A 25,542-nucleotide genomic window follows, 5' to 3' on the forward strand; every position below is an offset into this window, starting at 1 on the left:
TTTGTTTATCATTTTTTACAGTCCACAGTTTCTAGCAGCTTTGTCATTGTAAGTAAAAGCTCTGCAAAATTAGATCTGAATCAAATCCTGTTAGATGAGAATGGGTTCAATAAGTTTTTTGCCTGATCTCTCTCTCTCTCTCTCTCTCTCTCTCTCTCTCTCTCTCTCTCTCTCTCTCTCTCTCTCTCTCTCTCTCTCTCTCTCTCTCTCCTTTCTCAGCTTTTTCATTGCAGGTTATTTAATCATATTACATATTGTGACTAAAGCCGGCTATCTTTCGAACTTTCCTTTTTCTCGTATTGGGCACGATAGACAATTTTGCTCGTGAAAGGAAGTGTGTCATGTGAATAAATACGTAAATAAAAAACAAATCGAAATAAAATTCCATTTATTCATCCCTATGGGGGAAATTTGTCTTTAAGGTCGATTCCAAAGGAAGTCTAGAATAAGCCAGGAGCCAGTCGCAAAGTGAGCGAGAGTGAGCTAGAGCCACACAGCGCGGCGGGTAGTCGAACACAATACCTTCAGGGTGATAAGCAGATAGATATATAAATAGTTAGAGAAAGATACACACACACACACACACATACAGAGAGAGAGAGAGAGAGAGAGAGAGAGAGAGAGAGAGGGGGGGGGGGGAGAGAGAGATACATATAAAAAGAGAGACCCCTAAAAAAAAACAAGCAAAAGAAAATCAAAAGAAACACTTTATTTTGAAAAGACAAGAAAAAAAATGATCTGAGTTATTTTATGCCATATTTTTATACCCTATTTATACCTACCATATTATAACTCTTATTAAGTTTTCCTGTTTGCTGGGAACCTCCCGAAAAGCGCTTTGAACACGTCTATGACTACGGTTTCAAGTTTCGAGGTATCGTCCCACCTTTATAAACTTTGACCTTTGAAAGCAGTTTACTGTTACTAACTAAAACACTAAAATATTTAAAAATTCAAACAGTCGAAAAAACTTGACAAAAACAGTTGGCCCTTATCTCTGGATAGGTCTCCGAATCAATTTATCTCGTAGTCTTATCTCGCATTTCAATCTTATACATTTGTCCTGAAATGATATATCAATCATAACATAAAGAGATAGAGTTATTCGACCTCATCCTATAAATAAATGATTCATTTTTGAAAGTTGTCACGTTTTCATGCAGTGAATACGGTAATTGTAATTTAATTCATTGTTTACTTTGGGCTTTGGCTTTGGGCTTGTGGTTTTTAGTTCTTTTTTACACCACACACCTCTTGACTCTTATACTTTTTTTTTTTTTACTTTTAGACTTTAGACGTCTACTTTTAGAAACTGTTGACTTTTTGATGTTGGCTTGTTCATTTTTGTTCCTGTTCAAGTTTTGTTTTGGCTAGAGAGGTGGGCCTTTGGCCTACCAACCTCCGCTACACGTCCAACTCGCATTGAGCATGCATTCACGTAAAATATAAAGATTTTAAAAAAAAAACCTACCTCTGTTTCAAAAACTAGCATCTTTCAACTATTTGCAGTGGTCTCCGTTTAATAAGCACGGCCATCGGGAATCAAGCAAAGCGTGCTTTAACTTTAACTTTAGTTTAGTCTAGACAGATGGTGCTTATTTATTATTTGGCTTATTTCGGATTCGGATTTTAAAATCCTTTTTTGTTGTTGCTAAGACTAAGACCATAGTCAATGTTCATATTACAGTAAAAATAACTGTTTCCTCTGCCTGGCTGAAAGCGAGAGAGAGAGAGAGAGAGAGAGAGAGAGAGAGAGAGAGAGAGAGAGAGAGAGAGAGAGATCAGCAAGTGGTCTTACAAGCCACTGAGCCATCCAGCCACTCAAAATTGTGATGATGTAGTAATTGTGGTTGTAGTAATGGTGGTAGCGATGATGACGATGTGATGATGGTGGTGGTTGTTGTACTTTTGATAATGATGTGGTGATGGTTGTGATAATGGCTATGTGGTCTAGTCTAGTGGTATGACACTCGCTTTTGGATCGGAAGGTCCTCATTTTTCTGCAGGCAATTGATGACCTTGAATCTCTCTACAATGTTTGTGGTATTTGTGGCGCAATTTTTATGTAGAATAGAAATATTTCTTTCTTTTCTCATAATTTATAGAATTTTCTACGTCACTGTCACTCGTGCTTGAGATCTGAACTAATGATGTCTGGAAAAGTATTTCACCGACTATCCTCATCTGTAATTGCTAGGAGTGTTAGGCAGAAGAGCTCCACTGTGACTTCCAGCATTGACTTTCAAGAGCAAAGGATTACAGATGATTATGGTAAAGCAAAACCCTTCAGTGAAATTCCTGGACCCAAAGGGTTACCAATTGTTGGAAGGTGGCTAGACTACAAATTACGTGAGTATCATAAAACAATAATAATGATAATGACTGTGATATTAATAATTATGACAATAATAATACGGTGTAAATAGTGTCTCAGGCTATTTTCAGACTATTTTCACAGTATGTATTAGCCAATCAGAAGCCAGGAAACGAACTGTGACGTAGTAGCCTCAGCATCTGCTGAAATCATTTTCTTCCAGTGTGCAGACGAGTTTTTAAAAAAAAGAAAAAGTTTGCCGAGAACAAAAGCTAGGGAGGCCTCCCGAAAGCTCCTCATTATAGCATTTCTTTCAATTTGTATTTTCACTTTGGACTTTTTATCAGACGTTTATTTATCCGTACAGTGAAAATCGTCCACCAAGATATAACCGTATGGTGAAAAAAGTCTCCCACACTATCTGTACGGTGAAAATCGTCCACCAAGATATTAACATACGGTGAAAATAGTCTCCCACACACTGTCAGGCTATTATCACGGTACAGTGAAAATAGCGGCTTCCTAAAAATAATAATAATAATATTTACATCAATGACATGCCAGAAGGTCTACATCCAGGGTCCACATTGAAATTGTTCGCAGATGACAGCCTCTTGTACAGAGAAATAAAAAGCAGGGACGACACTGTCATACTACAACAAGATCTAAATAAATTACAGTGCTGGGAGACAAGATGGAAAATGGAATTCCACCCCAAAAAGTGTCATGTCCTCAAGGTGACAAACAAAAAGAAAAATATAATTGAATCCAACTATGAAATCCATAACGAAGCCCTACAATATGTGGAGAATGCAAAGTACCTCGGCGGGACCCTGGACAGTAATATGAAGTGGAAGAAACATATTGCCAACACAGCTACTAAGGCAAATAGAACCATGGCCTTTCTCAACAGACAAATCCACCACTGCCACCAATCTGTGAAAAAGAAATGCTATGAAGCATATGTCAGGCCCATACTGGAATATAGCAGCTCAGTGTGGGACCCACAAACATCACAAGAAATCAATGAGCTAGAAAAAGTCCAACATCGGGTGGCCAGATTTGTCAGTGGAAACTAGGAGCATAACTCAGCTCATGATCAATCTCCAATGGAAAACGCTACATGTTCAACAAACTCCTCATATTCCATAAAGCACAAAACTGAAAACTCGATATTCCAACTAGCCATTTGAAACGGAACAACAACAAAACAAGAAACTCAGCATTTAATTTTGAAATCCCCAACTCAAGAACAAACCATCATCTTTACTCTTTCTTCCCTTCCACCATCCGGCTTTGGAACTCCCTACCAACCACTTGCAAACAAGCTCTTTCGACTGATGACTTCAAAAAATCGGCCCCTTCTTCCCTCTAAACGGCCATACAATCTTCAGCCTGAAGCTTTGGCCTTAATGGAAGAAGAAGAGAAGAATGATAATGATAATAATAATAATAATAGTAATAATAATAATAACAATAATAATAATAATAATATAGACTCTTATAGAGCACAGTGTAACCTCACTCATGAGGCTCTGGCGCTTTACATCAACACAAAACAATATCAAAGAAAGTATATGACATCAAAAAAGAAATGTTTTTAAGGATTTCTTGAACACAGACAATGATTTGGACTCCCATTGCTCTGTGAAATGGCATTCCATAGAGATGGACCAAAATGGGAAAAAGACCTTGTTCCCGCTTTTGTACGAATGTGTGAAATAGCCAAACAGGTGGCGTCATTGGAGGAATGCAAAGATCGGGTTGTCAAATATTTCTTTAGGAGTTCTATAATGATGGCAATGGTTATCATAATGGCATCATAAAAATATTAATTATAGTAATGATGATAATAATAATAATAATGATAATAATAATAATAATAATAATGACAAAAATGCTAATAATTGCTTCATACCCATGTCAAGTTTTGTACACACACACACACACACACACACACACACACACACTCCGTCCATCCCTATTGTCGTCCTTAGTATGCCATTTGCGGCTTTGTAGTCTGTGGTATTACACTCACTTTCGGATCGGAAGGCCTGGGTTTGAGCCTCTCTTGGCACAGAGTTGAATCCTTGCCTTGGAAAAAGCTCTTTACTCACATTCTCACGCCGTACTCAGATGTAAAATGAGTACCAGGCCATTAACAGTAACAGCGTTGTTATGTCCGAAAAAAAAATAAAGAATGTAATATTGCCTACTCGTTAAGTGTTGCTGTTGGCCTGGGAGCCTTGTAAAGTGATTTGAGACTTCGAGTGGATATTACGCAATATAAAAACTCTCATTTTTAACTTCTTTACTTGCAAAACAAATTGTTTAAATTTATTTCCTCTGGTTTGCTGTTATAATAGCTTTGATAACCGTTGATTACCCGTAGGGAAAAAATTAAAAACAGCAGCAGCAAAGAGATATATAGATAGAGAGAGAGAGAGAGGGAGAAAGAGAGAGAGAGAGAGAGAGTGTGTGTGTGTGTGCCGGAAACAACCTTGTGGTCTAAGCTGCCACTATTGTTGTTATTATTATTATTATTATTATTATTATTATTATTATTATTATTATTATTATTATTATTATTATTATTATTATTATTATTATTTATTATTATTATTATATTATTATTATTATTATTATTATTACTACTACTACTACATACATGCATACATACATAAACATACATACATACATACATACATACATACATACATACATACATACATACATACATACATACATACATACATACATACATACATACATACATACATAAACATACATACATACATACATACATACATACATACATACATACATACATACATACATACATACATACATACATACATACATACATACATACATGATAATAAGGAAAAAAACAAACTGTCACACTTTTCATCCATCAATGTGTTCGAATTTTTGTTCAGAGAATCTGTTTTGCATTGATTAGTCTCTTTCTGCCAAAACATCACTAGTACTTTCACTAATGATATGTTGCAGATCCTTGGAAGATTCATCAGCGTCACATCTATATCAAACAACTAAGAGATGAATATGGAGATATTGTGAAGGAATCATTTGCTGGAAATACCGTCCTCCACCTGCTCAATCCAAATTACATCAGAAAGGTTAGTTGTAATTTTTATCCCCTCTTCTTTGTGTTGTTCTTATCCTTGTACATTAACAATTGCTTGTTACCCTCTGTCCCGATTTGGCAAACTGAAGAAAATTTAAAGGAAGAAAATAATTTTTAATTGGATTGTTTAACATGTGTGGAAATGACCCTTGCATGTCCCAGGATTATGCTTTTTTTTCACTTGCAAATTAAAACAAAGAAAAGAACAAGCTCTAGATCTAGATTATATTATATAATAGTCCATAATACTGCTTTGGGTTATGACAATATTGTGCGTTGTTAGCGTGTCCCGTTTTAGCTTTTTGAAAAGTTGCCCTCTATGTTGCTTGAGCTATTTTAGAATACGCTAATGTGGTGTGGGACCCCCACTTTCTCAAATTTTACCATGCTCAATGTGCTTTATTCATTTTATTCATTTACACATACTTATTTTGTGAGATGTGTCCTCTCGTTTATTTTCCATTTTATATAATTACAATGTTTTGCTCTCCTGAGCATAGGTTTATTATGATGATTATCAATTTCATTTCAATTGAAACTGAACTATTTTGGCCACACGACTCGCCACGAATCATTAGAAAAGCACATTCTGCAGACAAGGGTAGATGGCAAGAGAGGAAGAGGTAGACCAACAAGAAGCTGGGAACAAGATATATGTGAATGGCTGGGAATGACAGCAACTCAAGCAAGTAGACTGGCGGAAAACCGTAATCTGTTTCGCAAGAAAGTTCGGGAAGCAACGTCCTACGCAGGATCAACTGACTAGATGACTAGATGATCAATTTCATAAAATCAGGGTTTGCATAGTGACTTGATTATTGTCGAATTTAGAGTTGTCGGAAAGTTATTTATGCCTTGATTTTTTTGTTACAGTGGTCTCCGTTTATAGGCACTCTGGTTACAAGCACGATCCGTCTTTCAGCATGATATGGGCGCGAAGCAGAATTTTTACTTTATAAATTTAGCCCTTTATAAGCACGCTCACCGAAAATAACTCTGCTTATAAAGCACATTCAATTTTCTGACCATTACTTAAAAATTACAGAAAGAAAAGAAAATAGTTAAAAAGAAAAATATCATAATTTTATTTTAATACAAAATATTAACAAACAGGGTTAACAGAAAACATCAAATTGATCTGCAAGTAACGTATCATTCATACCTAACTTTTCCATCATTACTTCATTTCCCTTCAACAAAACAACTGACACCTCAGTGATGAAACAGACAACACACGCAGAACATAAAATCTTAAGTGATAACAATGGGCAGACTTTGAAACTCATTGAAACAGTATATGGGGGTGGGGGCGGAGTAAGGACAGACAACGTGTGGTGACCTTGACACAGTGCGGGAAGTAAGGTCAGGGAAGATAAAAGCTCAGACTGCCATCAGATGTGGTCATAATTAATCATCGACCAAGACGGTCATTTTGATGACCACCGTTTGTTTAAAGAGGTGTTAAGTGTGCTTATGATGTGAGGCTTGAAGACAAGGTTGGCACTTGCAACTTTCTTGATTTGACACATGTATTTGTTGACAGGTCTTTTTAATGCTACATATCTGCACTCTGCATCAACACACTCAGATATTAAACAAACATCAGACTTTATATTCAACAAAGTTGGAATCAGATCACAGAAATAGAGGATGACGTAAAAAATTGAATTCAATCAAAAGTCAAACAAGCAACAATCTCAAGCTTTTATACCCTCATTACACACCTATGGGGTAATGGTGTCGGATATTGTGGCAAAGAAAGAAAGCGTTTGCTTACCCTAAAAAAATCGTTTAAAAAAAAAGAAGAAGCTAAAATGACTTTTTCATGGGCCGATGGGAGTTTTAAGTGTATAACCCAGTAGTTACCATTATGTATACATTTGGAAACTCAGAGGAAAATAGACATTTTTACTGTAATATGAGCATTCAACATAAAATTAGCAAAAATATCTGAATCCACTTATAAGCACGATCTGGTTATAAGCACACTCTGCTTGATTCTCGAAGACTGTGCTTATAAACAGAGACCACTGTATAAAGAAAATAAATCTCATTTTACTTTGTCACCACAGCATTCACCAATATTTTATACCTTGATTGCCAGATTTATGAGTCAGATGGGAAGCATCCTAAAGTTCCACCATTACTACCTTCGATTGGAGTTTATAGAAGAAAAAAGAATATGGCTGTTGGATTAGGAAACTCGTAAGTTGATGTTTTGCTGTTGCATCTTTTGAAATATCATATGACTTTGATTTCTACTGTGTTTATCACATAGAACTATATTCTGGTATTAAGAAAATAAATAGACAACTAAAATTTAGTCACCCCCTCCCTTCCCCCCTCCAACCCAAAAACAAAACAAAACACGAAACAAACTTTACTGCCATACAATTACAACATTCTGGTCAAATGGAGATTTTTGTATTTTTGCCATCAGAATGATTGCTTGCGTCTGTAGATTAGTTCTTGATTAGATCCTGCCGTTTAAAATTAAAAAAACAAAAACAACTATAAGACATTGTGTGTATTTGTGTGTGTGTGTGTGTGTGTGTGCATGTGCGGGTCCATTAACTCTTATTGACTATGAATGAGTTTTCATTTAAAATCTTTTTACTTACCTACATACAGGATTTTGTGACTGCGTTGCAGACCTTTCATTTGTAATTTGTTTTTTTCTACTCAGTAGACCTTTAAACCTTATGATTCTAGTCCTTTTATTCATCCTCTAATTCTTCGGCTTTTTTTTTCTGGTCCCATTTCACTCTTCCTAATTAATATAAAAATGTCTGTGAACTCATACTTTCTCTCAGGTTTAATCCGATTTTTTAAAAGCCAAAATTGGCCAAATTCTTAGCAATAGACAAGCACCCTATCCAAAGGGTAGCAAGCAATTGCTATTGTCCGTTTCATGCTATGGAAAAACTGGGATAAACTACGACTGAATAGGCCTAATGGCTCTGATGGACATATACATACTGATTCTTAAATAACTTTTCTCATTTGTGCTTTGATTTTACAATTATCCTTTGCTTCCTTTTTATCACTTATTGTATATTTTGAATTAATGAAGTAATCCTTCAATTTCAATATTTTTTACTGCCTTTAGAAATGGAGAGCTTTGGTATCGTCTCCGCACAGAGGCCCAGAAAGTCTTAGTTCGTCCTCAGAAAGTTCTAGATTATATGTACTTGCAGAATGAAGTTGTGGATGATTTCATGAAGCTGCTCCCTTCTCTCATCCAGGAAAATGGGGAGGTGAACGACTTCAATAGGTGGATCCTAAGATGGGGTATAGAGTGTAAGTAATTTTTTTTTCTAGATTGTCGTAAGGAAGGTAAGAGGACTGAGACATGAGCACATGCTTTGTCATTTGATGTCAGATTATTATTTACATCCCATAATGAAGTGCGTGGTGTATCTTTTTCTTTATGCTACCAAGCGAGAACTGAGAATTTAAGACATTGGTGCTTGAGTGTCCACACCCCTATCTCATTGAGCACCTCCGAAATCTCAAAAGATCTACAAGGGAACAACAGTACCAAGCGAGAACTGAGGATATAAGACATTGGTGCTTGAATGACCACACCCCACTGGGTGGGGATCCTGACCTCCCATAGCGGGCAGGGAGGTACATACTGTGTCTTCTATCCCCTTATATCTGTTATCCAACATGCTTTCTGTCTTTGTCTCGGAATGAGATTACTTGGTTTTGTCCTGGCACTGGCCGGAATCCTAGCTGGGAGGGAAACAGTCAAATGCAGTTATTGTTTTGGGAGATGATATTTTTTTCCTTGTAAATCATCTCTCTGTTATGTATTATTATTTTTATTTTGAATGTATAATGTAAGCATTTGAGTGTGTTCCTCTTTGTTGGATTTTGTGCTTGTGTCTGGATGAGACTTGTAGGTGATTTCAAACTAAGTACATTGGTGGTATGCTCTTGGAATCTACATCTGATCCCTATTTGTTCTCAATTCCCCTTTGTCTTACTTTTTCTTGGGTGCTTTAATTGTAATTCTAGAACTTTTTACTATCCCATTTTCTTCCTTTTTACTGGCGCTGATATAACCTACATGTGTTGCAAGCGCCGTAAAACCCTTAAAAACAAAACAAACCACACCCCAATCTCATTGAGCACCTCCGAAATCTCAAAAGTTCTACAAGGGAACAACAGTACCAAGGGAGGAATGCTTTCGAGCTTTGGAACATTGTTGAATCAGAGTAGAATACATTGCAGCAAAAGTACATAAATCCCTAGAATAGACTCTTTGGGGAGATTTGTCTGAGCAATGATTTGTGATTGTGATAACCATATGCGTTACTAACATTTTTGCGTCAAAGTTTTCCTCTTTTTCTGAATCAGAGCAGCCCAATGTGTGTTCTTTGGGTCGTCGTTACTTTTAGAATTATGCATGTATGTTGATGAAATTTGGATCACATATATTAAGGCTATTGCTCATTTCTGTGATATAACATTTGCCTAATTTTGTCTCTTAAAACTCATATGAATTGACTCAAAACAGTGGGTGGTTGGATGGGAGCATCACTCTTGAATCATATACCTATGATGTTCGCATGGGTACGATCCGATAGTGATGTCGTTTCTTCTTCTCTTTACTAGCCTATCCTGCTTCTTTGGTTTGTGATTGTATTTTTGACAGGGGATATTTTTTTTTCTGTAAATCTTCTGCCTGTTTGTTCTTGGTTATTTATAATTTAGCTTATGATATCTTTAGGTTATGATTTTGATTTACATTTGTACTATTTTTGTTAGATTGCTTGTTTTTTTGTTTCAGCGGTCTCTCATATAACCTCAATTGTGTTGGAAGAGACCTAAAGCAACAAACAAACAAAAAATGACTCAAAACAAGTGTAAAGTTACATTTGCACATGTGTGTATAATGTGTTTGCTTATATCAGCAAGGTTTTTATCTATCCCCAGGTTCTTTCAACACCTTCCTAGAAAAACGTATGGGCTATCTGTCTCCTGAAGGTCTAGAAGAAGCTGACAAACTCATTGATAATAGTAATGATGTATTCACCCTTTCTACTAAGCTGTGGTTCTCTCTCCCCTTTTATAGATACATTCCTACCCCAAGCTTTAAGAAGTTTTATGAATGTGAAGATTTTATCACCAGGTAAAATATTCATAACATTTCTTTCTTTCGTTTTTTTTTTTTCTTATGTTTTTTTTTTCAATTTTCATTTCCCGTTGATGAAGAGTAGTGTTCTGAAAATGTGTTAACTTATATTTGATTTTATTTCCTCATTATTTTATTTCCTGTTACTGTTATCTAGCATTAATTATGAATTCTAAACTTAAAATTAGAGAAGCAAGTGCATAGAACAGTGCTGGGGGGTGGGAGGGTTAGATTAGAGTGAAAAGTAATGGTAATGTCATAGAATACTATGCTTCACAAGATAGCACTAACCAAATGGATATAATAACTTTTTTGAAGTCTTAGGGTTAGGATTTTTGGGGACAATTATGGGGTCCTCGTAATCTTTTTAAAATAGTAAAATATGTCAATGTAAGTAAATGTTTTCAACCTAATCAGCCTTGAAAGGCAAAAATAGATAAATAAACAGCGAATCTCAACTTTTCAAAATGACCATTTATTTTCCCAGGTACAGTGCCCCAATTCTAGCTGAGGCTACCAGAGAATATCATGATCAACTAGAAGGTCGAAGTGGCACGAGCAAGCAGTACCTGTTTCTTTCCTACATGTTATCTAATCAAAACGTCAACTGGGATGATCTTGTGGCTATTGCTTTGTCTATCTTGACGGACACACTGAGCACAGTGAGTAATTTGATGATCTTTGACTTCTAGCCATTTCTTCTTTTCCAAAAGTCAAGTGGCGTTAAGGTGCTGTCTTCCCCAAGTTGCTTTACGGATTTTGAGTAGAGGCTCTATGGTTTGTATTGTGGTAAGGAGCTCTGCTTTTGGCTTTTTAGAATATAAAAGTGAGCCCAGTTCAGTCGTGCATAGATATGTAGAAGTCTCAGGTTAAAGAATTAAAAAAATAAATTAGGGTCTTCCTATTTCATGAAATTTTAGAGTAAAATAATTTTGGCCAATTGTTTTTAAAAGTTGGTTTGTCAATGGTAACCTTCAAGTAATTTGACTGCAATATTTTGGTACAAACTGGTTATTTTCTGGTTGGATAGACTGATTCCTTGTAAGTTCAAACGGTGATAGGAAATCTTGATGAAAGAATTTGATATAGCCTTTGTTTTCATCCACCGTTTTTAAAACTACATAGATAACCCTGTCATTAAATTCTGTTGTTTTGTTTTTTAAAATACTAGAATGTACTTAATCAACCACGGGATATAAATATTTTTAATTGTTCAGATCAAGTCGATGAACTATATGGATGGATGATAGATGACTGCAAACAGTTTTTTTTTTAAATTTTAAACTATTTTTTTATTAAATAAATATCAATACATTTTTTGTTTGTTATCATTCACTATGTCCTTACGATCTTGGTCAGACATCAGATTGAAAATAAATATATGAAAAAAACAAAATAAAATTTAAAAAAATAAAATAAAATAAAATTCCCTTTATTCATCCCCAAGGGGAAATTTGTCTTTAGGATCTATTCCAAGGGAAGACTGGAATAACCCAGGCGTCAGCCGCAGTGCAGCGCCGCAAAGTGAGCTAGGGCTAGGTGACTTGCTCAAGGCCACACAACGCAGCAGCGGGTGATCGAACTCTTTACCTTTTGGGTACGAAGCAAAGACCGTACTGCTGAGCCACGCTGCCCCTAGTGTGGATCCTATACAGTGGCTGCATGAGGCGTAGTTTACATTACAAATGGTATACTTCTGTTACTTCTGCAACTAAATTCCCTTTACTTTATTTGTTATCAGTTGCTCATAACCCAAGGGGTGAGTGGCCTAGTGGTTAAGTTATTGCACTTAAACCTGAGATGCTTGGGTTTGAGCCCCACTCCAGGCACTTTCATTTTATTCCCTTAAGCATTTTTTTCTTTGGGTAATATAAACCCTGAAATGGCTTACGTGGACAATGTTTGTGATTCCTAGAGATCGTTTGTTTGTCTATTTATTCAATGGATTATTTATATTCTTTATTTCTTATAGAAATGTAGAAGCATAAAATAGTGAGGGCAAAGGAAAGTGTTTCAATTGTGTCTAAACCAAATATAGTCAGTGAGCCCTCTCATCATTTTTTTTGGTTTGTTTTTGTTTGTTTTTAATCCTTTTGTCAGGCCTTGTCTTTACAAACAGAACATATTTGTGTCTATACCGATGTGCATAATAAGGCTTAGTCCCAAGAAGCTATTTTTTACCTATGGCCCAAAATAGTGTCCAGTGGCTTTAAACCAAATGGATTCCTTTAACAACCACATCATTTTTTATTTTCTTATCAGACCTGCCAGGCCTTGCTTTATAATCTGTACACATTGGCATCCAATCCCGAAGTCCAGGATAAAGCATACCAAGAAGCAGTGGTCAACCTCTCACCCTCAGGGGAACTTACAGTTCAAGGGTTCAACTCCTGTTCGTATATTAAAGCATGCATCAAGGAAACATTTCGGTGAGAATATTAAATTAGTAAATAGACCTGTTTGGCTCGGATGAGACATAGAATGTTGAAAGTACCATCAAACTCCTGAAATCAGGCATATATTTGTATAAGAATGTTGTAGCTAATCATGTTCATGGCTATTTATCGACCAATGATTCTGTTTCTAAAGTTATACTCAATTTATCCTCTACCACCCCTCCTTTCTTCAGTTTTTACAGCATCTGGGGATGAAATTTTAGAGTTATATTCGCTTTTAAATTATGTTCTATTTACAACTTTTTCTTCTCTTCCTCTATTCGACATTTTCTTCCTTCAGGTTTTTCCCCATTGGTTTAGATGTCCAAAGACTGGCAGGAAAGGATGTTGCTATTGGAGGATATCAAGTACCTGAAGGCGTAAGTCAAGCTGTGCCAACAAAAAAAAACAATCAAGATGCAAGTTGTTGGATTGTATTTTAAAAAAAATTATTACCCCTTACAACCTGAACTTGAATTTGATCTAACCTAACATTTAATTTCACTAAGTTCACCAAGAGAGCAGCGGCAGAGACTTGCCACTCTCACATGTTTAATCAGTATGTACAGATATTACTTTTTTGGAGCGGCTAAGGGAGAGATTTGGCCAAATTCGATGCATACGGCAGTTGAATTCTGCTGAGTGTCATTTATTTCTCTTACAAGACAAGAAATGCATGGGTTAAAAGGAAAACACAGTGAATGCGACAGGGAATTAAACATAACCCTTCTTAGTGAGTCATAAGCTGATTGATTATAACAGAGTAAGTTCACCCCCCCCCCCCCCCCCCCCCCCCCCCGCTTTCTAATAAGTCTCCCTACAAAACGTGTCGAAAATTTCCCACTTTTTTTTTATCTAATCTCCCTATAATTTTTTTTTTGTAGGTTGGCAACTCTGTGGTAAGTCTGAGTTACAACAATTGACTTAGGCTTCATTGCTGTATCACGATCACCAATCTCTTGGTGAAAACATTAAAGTGTGCAATCATTACATGATACATAAGGGAAGAAATTATAGTTTCAAAGAACTTCAGTTTTTCTGTTAAACTGACTGATAGGCAAATAAACTACTGAGAAAGTGTAGATGATTTAGGGGTTGCCTCAAGTTTGAAATTGTACAACAATGAGAAAGAAAGGCTTGGAGTTTTATGAAAAATGTATAACCAATGTACCAGACACGAAGCTTTATTTCTTTTATGAACTTCAAATACAATTATCGATTGCACAATTTGCTGTACAATGTCGTCATCTTTTTCTATTCTTATTTTTTCCCTTTGTGGAACAAAAAAAATAATTAGAACTTTTATATAGGGCAATATCCACTAAATGTGCTCAAAGTGCTTTACAAGGGATGCCTGACCAACAGCAACACGTAACATGCAGAATGTGACATGACGCCTGTTAGTCAATGTTACAATTTTTCAGACTGAGACAATGCTGTTGACAGCCAGGTACTCATTTTACACCCTGAGAGAATGTGAATAAAGAGTCTTTTCCAAGGACTCAACTATGCGCCAAGCGAGGCTCGAACCCAGGATCTTCCAATCCGAAAGCGAGTGTCATACCACAAGACCACATAGCCGCACTATTGAAACGCACATTACTTTTCTTGTTCATTTAATAAACTCTAATTGTCTGGAAGCTTGTCTCACATTTTTTATAATATATTGTTTTTTAGTCCATTTAATTTGTTTTCTTCCTTGCAGACATATATTTGCCTGGAGAATTATGTCCCCTTACACGACCCTGCCTACATATCCAATCCTGAAGAGTTCTACCCTGAGCGCTGGTTAAGGGGCAATATGGATGGCATTGAAAAGCAACACCCTTACATTCTCATACCTTTCAGCACTGGTATACGCATGTGTCTAGGTATGTGTGCTTAATCATATACCAGTATGTATACGTTATCAAACAGAAAGAAAAAAAATATGTTTATGTTGTTTTGGTCTTTTTTTCCCCTTATATATTTCGTGATCTACTGTTTTTAAAAAATAGTTTCTACTGTATCCTATAAAGAATTGAAATGGTAAAAAAGAATGGAAATAAAGTTATGAACTTCAGTTGTTTTTTCCAAAAGATTAAGTTAATATTTTACATTAAGCTACAGCAAGTAGTTAAAAATTACAGTGACAAAACAAATGTCATACAATATTTTAATTTGTCTTGAGCTTACTTTGGGGCCTCTCCCGACGGATTATCACCTTGTCGTGGTGGGAGGGCTTGCGTATCTCGAACCTCGGACCTCTAATAAGAGAAAAAAGGAGAGAGATCAGACGAAGAGTAATCCACCGGCCCTCCAGGAATGGGGGTTGAGCGTAGGGTTAACAACCCACCTCATAAAAAGCAAACTGTTACAGAAACAGAAACCAGACATAAATCCACAACCGGCGGCAGCAGAGAAGCGGACCAGAATACTGGCTTCATGACGGTAGGAGGTCAAAGCCGAAAGGACGCCCCCGACCAGATTGCAGATCTGTTGTCACCAAAACGCAAGCTCAATGTCTCGTGCTGGAATGTTAGGACCCTATATCAAACAGGAAAACTGGCACAAGCCCAGCGCGAGATGTTGAACTACAAGATCGATTTGCTAGGCATATCAGAGGCAAGATGGACAGGAGCTGGGAAGCGCCAACTCTCAAATGGCGACCTGATCATTTGGTCAGGACGAAAGGATGACCAACACAGAGAAGGTGTTGCCCTCTTGATAGCCAGGCAAAACAACAAGTCACTATTGGAATGGAAACCGATAAGTGAAAGACTTTTATACACAAGACACAACTCAAAATACACCAAGCTATCAATCCTCACATGCTACGCACCTACAGAGGATTCAGATGAAGAAAACAAAGAAGAATTTTACGATATTCTAAGAATGGCCGTTGAAAACATTCCAAGACATGATATGCTCATGATCATCGGAGACCTTAATGCTAGAGTTGGCAATACACAAACAAATCAGTCCGTTGGAAAGGAGGGCATAGGGCTAATGAACAACAATGGAAGCAGACTGGCAGAATTTTGTGAAGAACACAACTTCATTATTGGTGGAACTTTCTTCCCACACAAAAACATCCACAAATTGACATGGAAATCACCAGATGGGAAAACAGAAAGTCAGATAGACCATATAATTATAAACAGAAAATGGAAGAGCAGCCTAAACGATGTCAGAGTCAGACGATTGGCAGACATTGGAAGTGACCACCATCTTGTCACAGCCAAAATCTCTACTAAATTGATGAAAACAAAAATAGCAAAACAGAAGGAGAAACGTTTCAACACAGATAAATTGAAAATCCCAGATATCCAAAACAATTTCAATATCTCAGTCAGAAACAAATTCAGTGCAATACAAGATATTACAAACATGACAATCCAAGATTTCAACCACGTCATGCAGGAAAGTGCCACTGAACACTTAGGACACAATAAATCCAATACAGAGAATTGGATATCAGCAAGGTCATGGAGCTCATTAACCAAAGAAAATCAATCAAACTAAATCTCCTGAACGCTAAATCCCCCCGACTGAAAGAAAGGCTATCCAGTGAATACTCATTGAAGGATAAAGAAGTGAAAAAATCCACAAGGAAAGACAAAAGAGATTTTGCAGAAAATTTAGCAACTGAAGCAGAAAATGCAGCTGTAAGACACGACACACAAACACTATACAAAATCACAAAAAAGCTCTCGGGAAACAGAAGTTATGGTCAAGAGAAACCATTAAAATCCCAAGATGGTAGTGTCATCACAGACGAAAAGGAGAAAATTGAAAGATGGAGAGAATATTTCGCAAACCTTCTGAACAGACCAGACCCATCTTCTTACACAGATATCCCAGAAGCAGAAAGGGACGTAGAGGTTAATCTTGGTCCAATCACTGAGCATGAGGTGCACGAGGCAATACAACAACAAAAAAATGGCAAGGCCCCAGGTATTGACAAAATCACTGCGGAAATGCTTAAAGCGAACTCGCAAGAAATGTCCAAAATTCTCAGTAAACTGTTCACCAACATTTGGGAAAAGGAAGAAATACCAGAGGATTGGCAGAAAGGCATCATCCATAAAATAGCCAAGAAAGGAGACCTAGGAAATTGTGCTAACTGGCGTGGAATCACACTCCTGTCCGTAACGAGCAAAATTTTTAATAGAATCCTTCTGAAAAGAATCTCACCTCACATTGAAAACATTCTTAGAAAAGAGCAGGCAGGGTTCAGAAAAGGGAAGTCATGTAGTGACCACATATTTACCCTGAGACAAATCCTGGAGCAAAGCATTGAATGGAACAGCCCCTCTACACCATTTTTGTCGATTTTGAAAAAGCCTTTGACAGCTTACACAGAGAGTCCCTGTGGAAAATACTCCGCCATTATGGTATACCGATGAAGATAGTCAACCTAATCAAAGCAATGTACAGCAACTACCAATGCCAAGTGATCTGTGGTAACAATTTAACAGACAGCTTTAATGTAACAACTGGTGTAAAACAAGGCTGCATACTCTCCCCGCTTCTGTTTATCCTGGCTCTAGACTGGCTCATGAAAAATACAATTGATGGTAAGAAGAGAGGCATTCGCTGGACACTGACATCTTTTCTGGAAGATATAGACTACGCAGATGATATCGCGTTAGTTTCCAGTACACACAGAGACGACTCAGAGAAACTAAACGTACTACACAAGAACGCCTCGAAAATTGGACTGAAAATAAATTTCGATAAGACTGTGTAAATTAGGGTGAATCCAAAACATGACAGTGAAATTAGGATAGATGAACATATAATTGAAGAGGTAACAGAGTTCTCCTACCTCGGATCCAAAATAACAGACGACGGAAATGCAGAACACGATATCAAGCACAGAATTCAAAAGGCAAATCAGGCTTTCGGCATGCTGAAAAACTTTTGGAAATCAAAGCAAATAATGAGAAAGACAAAGCTGAAAATATACAAGAGCAATGTTTTAAGTGTACTGCTTTATGGAAGTGAAAGCTGGAAAATGACATCCTCCTTAATACAGAAACTAGAAGCCTTTCAGAACAAGTGTTTAAAAAGAATTTTTAATTTATTTTGGCCTACAAAAATAAGAACAGTGGATCTATTAAAGAAAGCGGACTGCACTAGCATTGATAGCCAAATAAAAAGAAGAAGATGGCGTTGGCTGGGTCATGTGGCCAGAATGGAAAAAGGGTCACTTCCCAAGACAGCCTTGTACTGGACAGCAGATGGGAAGAGAAAGCGGGGAAGACCCAAAGAAACCTGGCGAAGGACGATGGAGAAAGAATTAAAGGAAGCAGGCCTGTCCTGGAATACAGCCACCGCAAAAGCAGCTGATCGCAAAAAATGGAGATGTCTGGTGGATGCCCTATGTGCCTCAAGGCCAGAAGAGGATTAAGTAAGTAAGTTACTTTGGGGCTCACAGACTCGTTTCTCTCAATGGTGTGTGCTTATTAAGAAAACTTTATCCAGCCAAATATTGACCTTGTGTCAACGTCAGGCTTTAAATTGAAAATCACATATTGTTTTTCATACCATCTTATCATCATCTATCGCAATGCATTCTTTTTAGTTTTACTCAATTTATCAGACAGATCCAGATGTATTGTAATGTTTGTAAAGTTTCTGTGCAAAAATAATATATTACATCTTGATTAAGTTGTAACACACTTTTCTTTTCAGTTTTGATTGTGTTTTTGCCTAGGAAATTGGTCTATCACCATTTTGTATTTTGTATCTTTTCTTTAATTGACTTAACATAACATAACATAACATTTCATAACATAACATAACATAACATATCATAATAAGAGTTGCTTAAGTCAAAGGCCTTGAAATACCATGTGGATTATATATATATATATATCTGTGTGTGTTTGTTTTGTGATTGTCTTCACCCAAACTAAAAGAAAAAATGCATTTTGTTCAAGTAAGACAGTTTTAAAGTTTGAAAATTCTACAATATCTGTTCCATAGTACCTTATTGCAATAGTTTGTATTTTAGAAAAAAACAAAACAGGATGAAAATCCTGCTTGATTAATTTATATAGATTATTTACTTCCTTTGAAATTCAGATTGATTGCCATGAAATGCATCTAATATGAATATATCTTAAACTTTTACTAAATTTCACAGGTCGCAGGTTTGCTGAGCAGGAAATGGTGAACATGATATCACGAATATTGCGTGATTACCGTTTGGAGTGGCACCATGAACCTTTAGACCAACGATACCAGCTTTTACAAGTGCCAGACACAGATGTCAAGGTCAAATTTGTACCAAGAAAATAGAAATGGAATGTCTTAATCTAAACGATAGTGCTATACATTTAATTGGGTCGATATTAGTCAGTCTGAACTTATTTGAAATATTAGTAAATACACAAATAGACAGCACATTTTAAACAAAAGAGTATAATAATTTCTCTCAGTGCATAGGGATGAGTATAATGTTGCATGAATAATATCATGTAATATTGAAACATAGCATGTATTCTTATTAATGTTATAATTAAAAGCATTGGTTGAAGTTCACCGACATATGCTGACAGTGCTTGTATTTTAGATAAAGTTAATCGCCTGCTGCCATTTTGGTTTTTCCTCATAAGGCCACTTAAGTTTAAAGAGGTGGGTACTTGTACAGAATTGGCATCTCTTACATTCAAATTGATCCCCGTGAATTTTCACCCAAGATTCAAAGAAAATCACATTCATTATTCCAAATCAAAATTTAAAAAACAGCTTACACATATTTTTCATGTAGCGGCTCACAGCAAAAAGTGTTTCTTAGACCACTGTGATATTTCAGCCTTGTGTGTGTAAAAAAAAAATCCCTGTTTTCCCCTGTTGTTTTTCTGTTTTTAATATACCTGTTATAACGATAATGCACAATCCAGAGACTAGCATTAATGAGAATTTGAGTAAAATACATGCTCGTCTATTTAAAAACACCTCAACAACCTCCCTCCTTCCCACCCTTTCCCCCCCCCCCCCCCCCCACACACACACACACTCCCGATCCACATACAGACCTGCCAGACAACCCAGATTCAAGCAAAAATCCTGGCATCTCAGATGTTATACTGAAAATACCAAATTATCGATATTGAGAAGAATACTATTTATTATTAAAATTGCAAATTTTAAATCTAATATATAAGCTAGTCAAATGTACCCGAGGGATTTGAGGGTATTCGATTACTAGGAGACTGTATCCAGACCGACTTTTTACTCTAATTATCATTATTGGGTGCTGCACCATGTATTTAAGGTGATCACGGTCAAAACGTACTAAGTCACATGATCACAAAATGAGTTTTTTGTTAATGCTTGTTTTTCTCAAAATCTTTTTTGTGTGACTTAGTACGTTTTGATCCTGACCTCATCATTATTTTTACATACGTTTTATTCCTCAATTTGGTGAGTACAATTTCATTTTTCCTTAATCTTTCCTTTTATTGCTGTTTTTGCTCTCCAAAACCTGGTTGACATAATGGCATATTGGTAGGTCTGTACATAATAATACAAAGGCAAGAGTAAAGTGAGGGACTGTCCTTGCCGAACTTTACCAATTTAAATTCCAGAATTTCACAAGATTGGCCTTCAAAATAGCGAAATTTGTCACAAAATATGTCAAAATGTCTGATGAACTTTGCCAAATCTGAATATTATTGACCCAAAGTAAAAAAATATGGTAATTTGAGTTTTCCCTTAAAAATCGGTTATAACGAGAGCTCGAGAATAATGAGAATTTATATTTTGGAAATGGGGTTCTCGTTACAACAGACCTCCACTATACTGCTTTGATTCATTGCGTCACCTTTCATGTCTTCAGTGTAATCTAGTCTATAGTGTTTTCCTTAGTATGTACAATGAATGTGCATTAAAAACATGGGGATGGGTTCTTAAGAATCGAACCATATTATGCAACTTGATTAGAGAAAATCTTATGTAGTCAACTCATCATTATCCAAATAGTGACTAAGGCAATTCTCTTATGAGGTTTACCGTTTTGTTTCAATTTTGTCATGATATATATACATATTAGGTGATGATTGTATCGTTTATAGAGCTACCCAAGTATAATATTACCACTGCAATTATCTATGTCTTTCACAATAACTAACACTTAAGTCATGATTGATACTTAATTTTCTATTTTAACATTTTTTGATTGAGTGAAATTTTCACAGTGTATGTATAGCCATGGAAATGTGTTGATTTTAATTTAAAGCATCAAACATATTATCCTTTATTGAAGAATGTGATAAATATAGACTGTGGTCTATTTCTGAGTTCACTTTACACCTATTTATTCTTAATTTTTCTTATATTAATATTTAAAATTTAATAAAGTTTGTAGAATTTGTTGTACTTAAATCAAAGCTGATTGAATTTATCGTGTACTCTATTACATGAATAATTTAAAGTTTCAGAAAAAATGTAGCACAATGTAAAATTGGTAAAACGGGTGGTTGCCTTCATTAAGTTTCACTTCAAGGTATTGTTGAACTGATGTAGGGAGGATAATATATACTGTAATAAAATCAATCTGGTGAACAAGTGGATGCATAAACAGATGCAAGCAATAATATATTTGTTTTGTGTTGTGAATTGTAATATTGTTATTCCATCCAACCTTTTCAATGATAATGCTTGTCAAAAAAAAGGAAAATAAGTAAAATTTACTAGTGGAAATTAGATGATGTGGTCAATTGATTAAGTAACTGAAAATCAAATTTTAAAAACTTGCCAAATCAAATTTGTTTTTCTGTAATTAAACCAAAAAAACAAAGTGACCACAGGAAAAAAAGAAGCATGAGGACGGTCTTTCCTTTCCGGTGACAGATCTCGTGATGCAATCTTGGACATATTGCAATTATTGTTTATTAATCAAGATTTATTAATGGTATCGTTGATATCAAACATTGTTACTTAACAGATAATGAACACACTATTTCAATGCAAACAGATGATGTATAATTTTCTCGTTATCAATATCTTGGTCTTATGTTAAGAAAAGAGCAGCTTTTCATGCAAACAAAGTATTTATTGTTGTTCATGTTTGATGTTGTCTGAGAATGGCATCCGGTTCTTTTATTAATTGTATTAATGTATGTAAAAATTATTTTTTAAATATTTCCTTGTATAGCTTTCCAAAATATATTTGTGAAGCAATACATATTAATGGGGGCTCTTTGGCTCAAACACTAGAGCATGATCAAATTTTTTTTTTCCAGCCTCTCTTTTCTCTTAGTGAGTTTTTAGTGTTAGTTTAGATGTGGTTGAACGTATTTTGCAGTGAACTAGTTTCCTGTCCACAAGGTAGTAAACACAGGTTAGTGAAAGTGGCCATTTAATTTTACCACATAAATTGGGATAAACTTCTGCCCCATGGGCATCATTGCATATTTGGCTATCTTTTTATATTTAAATTATTATAAATTGGGATAAACTCCTGCCCCATGGACATCATGTCATATTTGGCTATCTTTTTATATTTAAATTATTGAAAATTTACGGGTCGGCCTAAATCATTGCCATTGTTACATTTATTATATATAATTGAATTACTGATAGATAAGATGTCATTTAAAAAAAAAAAGTTTTTGTACTTCTTGATCTTATTTCAAGGCCCCTTTATTTGTCAATTCTTTTTTATCCAAGAAAAAAAACAACAAAGTTTTAACTGGATGCATATGTTTGAATTAACTCAAATTTTATAAGTTAAGCTCGAAATTCAATTGTAAGCATCAGGTTCACCCAACATAAAACTGTTTTGAAGCGTTTGGTCACATATGTTGTAACAAAGTGTTATTTATTTTTTAAAGACTGAATTAATAACTGCCGTACTGATTTATTTGTTTAGCTTTATTTTGGTCAAATTATTGGCTTCAAGACCTCTTGTTTATACAACGAATTGATAACTATTTTTTTGTCTCCATGGATGATATTGATAATTTTTTTATTTACACTGTATACAGTGATCCACATCACATTAGGCACATGAGTGGTGATGTGTGTAAAATACCTTATCCAGAGACATTTATTTTTACATAGGGATATCTCTGGATAAGACACTTTTTAAAATATTACCCTATTTGACGGGTAAGACAGGTACTTAGCTACATGCAGTGTTGGATATTGTAAGAATACAATAGGGTCACACTCGCTCCGTGATTGACAGGGCAGCACAAACACATGGTCACACCATATAACTAGTGGTAGTCCGTTGGCTGGATATAGCTGTGGTACCGTACTCTATGTCAGGAGTCAGTGTGGGTCTACTAGGAGCTTATAAAGACCTAGTCTGATAATAACTCTTATAAAGTTGTTTCCGTAGGCATATGAAGAATTTTTTGTTTTTGTGTTTTTCTTCTTTCTCATCACAGGCTACATCTTAGCCATTCACAGCTTAGAGGCAGAATGACAGGTTACTCACTGGGTCTTGTGATTTTAGTAAGTGTTTGTCTCTAAGACAAGCTTCAATCAATCAGTTTTGAGAGGAAGAAGAATAAAGGAAGGAAGGTAGATAGAAAAAAAGGGAGAGTGAGAGATAGAATGATAGATAAAACAATCCTGGGAGGAGAAAGGTTAGACCATCAGTGATAAGTTCACGGTGAGTGAATAATATTCACCAGATGATAGGACAAACAGTGAATAGTGTTCAATGCAGACAACAAGGAGCTGGTCAAGTTCATGACAGTTATATTGTACTTTGTAAACATTTGATAGCGGGATTCTTTGTTTGTCCTGGGTGACACTATAGGTAATTTCAAAATAGACACATGGATAGATTTGCTCGTAGAATTTTCTGTTCGCTATAGATAGAATGCGCTTGGCCAAGGAGTTCACAACATTGCCATCCGGAAGTATAACGGACCAACACACAAACTCTGTGTAACCATGAACTTTTATAGTCTGGTTAATACAGTTTAGTGAGAACAACTCACAAACGCGGATGGCAAAATCAATAACAAAGGCTTGAGTGACGTCATCTGCATACTATCTATTTGAAACAGTCCCCTTTGTCTCGCTTTTTCTGTTGTGCTTTTAACTTCAGATATATGACTTTCTCTCTATATCATCCCCCTTTTTACTAGTGCTGAAATGACATAACAGTGTTGCAAGCACTTCAAATTAATCCTGTGCCTGTGTTTACAGGATGTCTCCAACCAACATTAAATTTGTAGGACGAGACATGACGCCTACAAGGTGTTTTTACAATTATTTTTTTCTGACAGAGATTGCTGTTACAAAGCCAAGTACTCATTTTGCATCTGAGCGCAGTGAGAAAGCAGGGCTCGAACCTGGGACCTACCAGTCTGGAGGCAAATGTCATTTTGCAAGACCACAAAACTGCACATCTTCTACTTTTTACCAGTGCTGAATGATACAAATGTGTCACAAGTGCTGTAAAACAACTAAAATCAAACATTATACCTCTTTAATTGTGGGGAAAGCCTCGGTTACTATAGTATAATTGCATTAATAAATTATAAAATTGTCCTTTGTTAAGAAAAACTAAGCATAAGCAGTTTAAGAATTTTTTTTATCATGCATGGATCCAGTTTTACTAAAAATAGATGTTTACGCGTAATGATATCCTGACCACAATGATAATTCTTAAATGTTAAATCGTTAAATTCGAGAACCGATCGTTGTAAAAAAAGAGTATATTCTGATGAAATGAATATTGTAGGTGAGGTATCTCATTGGAGGGGTGTAATAAGAAGATTCTTGAACTCCCTTGATTGAAATTTCAATAATAATAATAATAATCTTTATTGTCTCAAGAGGCAATTGTTGTTAGGTTACATTTCTTTTCATAAAACAAACAAAAATTAAAATTAAATTTTTTTTTTAAAAAGGAACACACGGCACACACATAAATTATATCTCACTCTTCTCTCTCTCTCTCTCTCTCTCTCTCTCTCTCTCTCTCTCTCTCTCTCTCTCTCCCTTCCTTTCTCACTCTCTCTCTCTCTTCCCTTCTCTCTCTCTCTCTCTCTCTCTCTCTCTCTCTCTCTCTCTCTCTCTCTCTCTCTCTCTCTCTCTGTATTTCCCAATGCGCATGTAGCCCTAATTGCTGTGGTCGCATTAAAATGGAGGCTGTTGATGTTGGCATTATGTCGAGTCCAGGCATTCTGTTCACCCAACAGTAAATTGGCTGCTGCGTCTCGTAAGGTCTGGCAAAATCAAAAGGTGGCATAACAAGGACTGCTCACCTTGCAAGGTTTAGTTGTTGTCCTGGGAGATTGCTGGTGTTCTTGATAGCTCAGTTGGTGGAGCACTGTCTCCACAAGCGAAGGGACCTTTGCAGATCCATCCTAGGTGCAGTCGAAATTTGTAAATTTTTTCTGACTCCACCCCCCCCCCCCCCCCCACACACACACACACTCCCTTAGTCCACACAGCAGTGATTGGCCAGCATCCCATTCAAATGATAGAAAGCAGTTGCTACTATTGTTCAGTTCATGCTAAATAAACCGGGATAAACTCCGGC

At 36.1% G+C, this 25,542-nt stretch overlaps 1 protein-coding gene across 1 annotated transcript; it reads left to right on the top strand.

Moving 5' to 3' along the window:
• Nucleotides 1-963: 963 nt before the first annotated feature.
• LOC144974554 (putative cytochrome P450 CYP44) lies at nucleotides 964-22,641 on the top strand. The gene is made up of 11 exons (XM_078917527.1): nucleotides 964-1,171; nucleotides 2,106-2,349; nucleotides 5,327-5,454; nucleotides 7,567-7,667; nucleotides 8,572-8,762; nucleotides 10,407-10,602; nucleotides 11,093-11,267; nucleotides 12,868-13,034; nucleotides 13,342-13,420; nucleotides 14,746-14,911; nucleotides 19,174-22,641. The coding sequence occupies exons 2-11, from the start codon at nucleotides 2,148-2,150 to the stop codon at nucleotides 19,326-19,328; spliced, it is 1,560 nt and encodes a 519-aa protein (XP_078773653.1). The 5' UTR covers nucleotides 964-1,171; nucleotides 2,106-2,147; the 3' UTR covers nucleotides 19,329-22,641.
• Nucleotides 22,642-25,542: the final 2,901 nt, after the last annotated feature.

The sequence above is a fragment of the Berghia stephanieae genome, chromosome 6, assembly GCF_034508935.2.
Source record: "Berghia stephanieae isolate SIO BIC M18660-M18661 chromosome 6, UCSD_Bste_1.3, whole genome shotgun sequence".
In the NCBI taxonomy this organism is placed as follows: domain Eukaryota; kingdom Metazoa; phylum Mollusca; class Gastropoda; order Nudibranchia; family Aeolidiidae; genus Berghia; species Berghia stephanieae.